At 36.5% G+C, this 5,716-nt stretch overlaps 1 protein-coding gene across 1 annotated transcript; it reads left to right on the top strand.

Moving 5' to 3' along the window:
* The first annotated feature begins 478 nt into the window (after nucleotides 1-478).
* LOC148691803 (putative anion transporter 5, chloroplastic) lies at nucleotides 479-4,289 on the top strand. Its single transcript, XM_088683417.1, has 5 exons — nucleotides 479-610; nucleotides 765-817; nucleotides 963-1,037; nucleotides 1,243-1,324; nucleotides 2,870-4,289. The coding sequence occupies exons 1-5, from the start codon at nucleotides 479-481 to the stop codon at nucleotides 2,873-2,875; spliced, it is 348 nt and encodes a 115-aa protein (XP_088539543.1). The 3' UTR covers nucleotides 2,876-4,289.
* The last annotated feature ends 1,427 nt before the right edge of the window (nucleotides 4,290-5,716 follow it).

Raw genomic sequence — 5,716 nt, 5'->3', positions numbered from 1 at the left:
CATTGAACAAGTTATGGGCTTGAAATTTTCAGCTTAAACTTTGATGCATTTGTGGTGAAAAGGAAAGAACTTTGATGCAAAAATGCAATTGGACGTAGATTTTGGGTTGTGGGTTTACTCATTTTGGTTTTAAACGAATTAAGTTTGTTCCTTTTGCATGTGGGATTGATTAAGTTTGATTTTGGGTGTTTGATTGACAGGTGAGCTTGAGCATTACTATAATTCCAATGTCTCACCAGTTTGGATGGAGTTCATCCGAGGCGGGATTGGTTCAATCATCGTTCTTTTGGGGGTATGCATTGGGTCAGTTGCCCGGAGGTTGGCTTGCTAAGATATTTAGTGGGAGATTTGTTTTTTAAAAGCTCGTTTCAAGTTTTTATTATGTTATTTACTTATACTTAGAACTATGCAGTTCATCAGTGGCGGGATTGGTTCAATCCCCAAATGCTTGTTTATTGATCTTTTGGCCTAGACAGGTATGCATGCTCATCTTTCATTTTCTTCTATGCGAAAATTTCTTGAGTTTGGAGTGCTAACTTGTTCTTTGGCTTCGACACTTGTCCCTCTTGTTGCTGGATTTACACTTGATTTAGCTTTGTCAAGAATTTTGGTACGCTCATTTACAATATATTCTATTTACTACATACTCTTGTAAAGCAGTTCAGCTTTGTTTATCCTTTTGTTTTTGTTCTTGATTTCCAACTTATTGTTGGTTTGAGTATCAAACCTACCTGTTACTGAGAGCTCTTTTCTTTGAAGTACAGGTAGGAATTGGAGAGGGCATTTCCCTATCTGCCGCAACAGACCTTATTGCCAGGCATGTATGACATTCTTATATTTAGTTTGGTCCATCATAGATTCATAGGTAGTGTTCATGAAGCATTATTTTGTTCAAATTCAGGTTGTCTAGTGGGTCTATTTCTTTGTGTTTGAGAATCCTAATAATCTTTTACCTGGTGCAGGACAATACCTTTGGAAGAGCGTTCACGAGCTGTAGCAGTTGTCTTTGGTGGTCTAAGTATAGGAAGTGTTGCATGGTATGTTGCAGGGGCTTTTGAAGATTTATTTCTTTATTTATATTAAAAAATGAAAAGGGGAAAGTCGAATTTGAGATTCTGAATACAACATGAGGATGCTTTAATTTTTAGTGTCATTCTAGATAAGATTTGGTTTTCTTATGTCTATATTTGTTGTGCACTCCGCGTTCATTGATACCCATTTGTAACATTGGACTTCTTGCAGGTTTCTTCTGGCTCCTCCCCTTATCCAAAATCTGGGTTGGGAATCTGTATTTTACATATTTTTCCTCTTTGGGGATTGCGTGGTAAGTAGTTGTCTCAAACACTCAGAATTAGTGGTCTTCTTTTCTTTTTGCTGAAGAATTAACTCCCTTAACTTCTTCTCCAATGCGAAAACTTATTTATTTGTTTACATCAATATGCCAGGAGCGAAAACAATATTGTTTTTCCTTTTTTGGATTTTCTGCCAAGTACCACCCACCCATCATGATTAATTATAAAAGAACTTACTTGGCCAAGTCATCGTTAATAGCTCTCTTTTTTCCTCTTTTCTTATAGGAAAATATGAAATGTTATAAACACTGAAGTCTGGCAATATGCTCACGTTCAAATATATATATATATATATATATATATATATATATATATCTATCTTAAAGGTATCTAGGGTTTCAGTTTCTTGAAGGACAAGGCTCATCAGTTGGTGAATCAATTCCACGTGAGCCTTTAATCCTTTTCCATTATCCTTGTTTATTTGGAGAAAGCTTACTTCTTTTCATTTAAACATGCACAGTTGATTACTTATCTGAAGATAAAGTTGACTAATAAATCAGAGGTCAATTTAGTATTAAGGGCCTGTTTCTTTGAGTAGCCAATGCCTTCCGGTCATTACCTTTTTTGCTAAGGAAAAACTGTTTGGTTTCAGAATCATGAGATAGCTTCATAATACTCGATTCGTTTATTTCATGATTATTAACACTTGACAAGGCACCATTATTGTTTGTGCCTATCATTTCTCTTGCATTGTTCTTCACTACATGGTCTCTTTCTAATGCAACTAGTACCATTTTGCTGACGTCTAAGCAATCACAATTGTTGCCACAGTTAGCTGATCACTACCATTTCCAAAGACGCATACACCATTCTATCATTGTATATTCCTCTTTCATGCATGAAAATTTTTTGTCACAATGCATGCCAGTAAAGTTGACTCTTCCAAAGACTATTTATTTGTACAAAGCATACTTCACAAGAAAAATTGTACTTGTTCTTGATAATCATTTGTCAATGCTTCAAGTCATGGATAGTGTGGTAACTATAACAGATGCTGTTGGCAAGATCATCATTTCAAGCATATGTTTGTGCCTTATTTTTCACGTACCAAATTTCTTGCATAGTGATGATCCTTTTTATTCTCTTGGAAATACTTGATAGGGTCCCAATCACTAGATGTGAAATCAAGGAATTGGCCATTGAGGTGCTCTGACCAATGTAGAGTGAGGAGGTTTTTAACACATGCCAATGTTTAACTCACAAAAAAAAGAATGCAAGATAAAAGTTGTTACAGTTCCAGTTTATAGTTTGTAACTCCTTGCATGAGTTTTCTGCCCTGATATTGTTAAGTTTCAGTATCTTCGGGTGCTTTACCCATTGGTTTTGCTATTGTTTTAACTTTTACATATTATCTACAGCCTTGCTGTGTATCCATTTGTATGCTATATTGCAAGAATTATGCACGACTTTACTAGGCTTATTGTTGAGATTGTCAAAAATTTCGTTGCACTTTGATGTGTTTAAAAATTAAAACAATATCATGTTCCTTTGTGTTGATGGCATATCTGTATATGTAGGTTTAATGAATTTGGTGTTGATGGTGGCCCTGCTGCAAAGGACTTGGCTCCCAAGTTTAATGTGTTCAAGAAAAATTTGTCTGCTAAACTAGGGGTTACAATACCGGAGATAGACGTAAGTCTTTTTATTTCTTTCTCTGCAGTTTCTCCCTTGGATTTTATGGTCATGTTGCACATTTGTAGTTTGACTTTTGATATCAGAATTCAGATTTCAATTAGATTGCTCAGTTAGTGGGTCGTTTACCAAAAGCGAAAATGGACATAGTCATGGAGTTAAACCCTAATTCTTTTGAATTAGGTTGTAATTCTGGTTGATATATAAGTAGTTGATCTGTTGTTGATTTCTTATTTTGATTTTTCTCTTAGCAGACAGTCTTGTTAATGTTCATGTCAACAATTTGTTCCGCATGTGTTGAAATTTTAAAATAGGCTGCATTATTTTCGGTGATTAGATTGTGGTAAATATTCCCTTCCAAGTATATTTCTCTTCATTTTTCTTGTGTATTAACCTTAGGTTCCTCAATCTGAGCATACCTGGTCTTCTTATTAGATTTAGGATAACCTATTTGTATCTTGGCGTTCGTTGGATTTTGCTGAGTGTTGGCTTATCTTAGAGAATTACTGGTACAAATATTCCTCTGTTACTGTTTTTGTGTTTTCACATTATCTTTTTACACGGGTTGTTATGTTGGTTAATTTGTTTTAATCAGTTGTCTTTAAATATATGAATTGGTAATTGGTTTGGATATATATGGTTTGTTACTTATGAGGGCATTTCTTGGATTTTATTTTTTGTTTTTGGTGAAATATTAGGATTTGGGTTCAAAGCAGTTTTCAGAAATTGGATATTTTGTTGTGACTAGTGAATCATATTTGCATGTGGATTTTTGGTGGTATATAGCATTCCTAGTTTGATGACTATTTAGCATTCCTACTTTGGTGACTCGTTGTTGTTGCTTAGAAGCTCGGTTGTCGTCATGGCAAGGTTGTTTGGTGTATGGGGAAGGTACGGGTTCGTGAGACGGGTGCCTCCTCTTCCAAATCGACCACAAGACAGGTCATCGCCCTGACAGAGGAAGTGGCAACCCTAAAAGGTCAGCTTGCGGCCTAATAAGTAGCACGGAAGGCCGAAGCAGTAGCTCGGGAGGCCCGGGAAGCCGAGATTGTAGCCCAGTCTTCGACCCAGAATGAGAAGATGAGTATGATCTTACGGGGCTTACAGATGTCCAGCCTCCAAATCCCGATGCCAGCACCTAATCTTGCTTCACCTTCGACCTCCTAACCACTTCGCCCAGCCGATACACAGTAGCTTGATGCATCAAGCCTAGAAGATTACTTGTTGTAGTTTTTTCTTTTATATTCGAACATCTTGTATGTACATTTTCATATATTTTATAATTAAATACTTTTTCTTGGTTTATTAATTATTGTTTAGAATTTAATTACAATATTTATTAAAAATTAAATAAAAAATATTTTTTGCCCCAAAAAAAAAAAAGGGTTTGCATGATAAGAAGTAATCTGTGTTGCGCAAAATGTCTTTGCGTGAAGGATAACCTACGTCACGCAAAGTAGTTTTGCGCGATAGAGGGACATGCGCCGCAAAGTGTCTTTGCGCAACGCATGTTACTTCTTTGTTGCTCAAATCCTGCTTTCATTGCCTTGGCGCGACGGTTGGCAAGCGTTGAAGGTTTCATTGGGCTAATTTTTAGGCAACATTTTTTGACTTTGCGTAACGAAAGTACCTGCGTCGCGTAAACTAATTTTTTGTCCTAGTGTACAGATAAATTCAAATTAACATCGACTCCAATCACCCAACTGGAGCCCTCCTCCACCTGAGAATTCACCCCTCCGTCGTTGAGTCAATGTCAAGTATCGTTTGACTAAACTTTGAAGGAATGCCACTTAGTACTACAGTCTAGTGGTATTCCTTTTCATTTCTAACTGAGAGATTTTAGGTTCGATTATCACCAAAGACGAATTTAAACTGCACTATTGGTAACCCATTGTGAGGCTAAGCCCATCCTTCTCCTTCTTAGTGTAGATAATATTGTTCATTAAAAAAAAAAAAAATTAGGGAATGATCTTAATATGTTTCCATTCTCATAGATTTTTCTAACATGGTTAGCACAATTCTTTGAAACTAAAGGAGAAATATTCCTGTTTGCAGAAAATCATTCCTCACTGAATAAAAAAAACAAGTGAACGAATCTAGGTTCAATCATATGTAGTCGTTTTCAAGACCAAAGTTTATACAATTCCAATTAATCCACAGAGAAAATATGAAGTGATAGGATTTCAATTCTTTGAAGACAAGGGAGATTTAACACACTAATTGGAGGAACGGGATCAAAGCAACAAGCATCCCTTACTTAGGAAACTGATCAACCTGTTTTGGTTTATATTTGACACTGGGCTTTGTGATAATGAAGGCCCAAAGATGCAAAATCAAATAGAAGGCTGAGCTCGGGCAAGTCGATGGGCATAAGATGAATTGGAAGCTATTTTAGCAAGGGCATAGGCCACGTGCCTATGATTGAAGTGATCGGCAACAGAGAACACCTCGCCACTAGCCAGAAAGCACTTTTTAGGGGCATGGATGAGTAAATATGTGAAGACTCATTGCCCTCCGAAAGATATCAACTAAAGGCAAAGCTTGGACAGTCGACCCAAATTGCCTATAAAAGCAGAGATGGACACCAGAGACAAAGACACTCAACCAACCAATCAAGGGACATACAAACTTTGATCACAAACAAATTTGTACCCATAAAGCTGAATTTTGTCCAAATCCGGCCTTTTTGAGCTATAGTTCCCTAATAGAAAGTCATCTTTTGTCGAGATTAG

The sequence above is a fragment of the Pyrus communis genome, chromosome 13 (genome assembly GCF_041283825.1).
Source record: "Pyrus communis isolate YQ-2024b chromosome 13, ASM4128382v1, whole genome shotgun sequence".
NCBI lineage: Eukaryota > Viridiplantae > Streptophyta > Magnoliopsida > Rosales > Rosaceae > Pyrus > Pyrus communis.
Note: the sequence above shows the minus strand (reverse complement) of the source record. Positions and strands in the feature narration are given on the sequence as shown.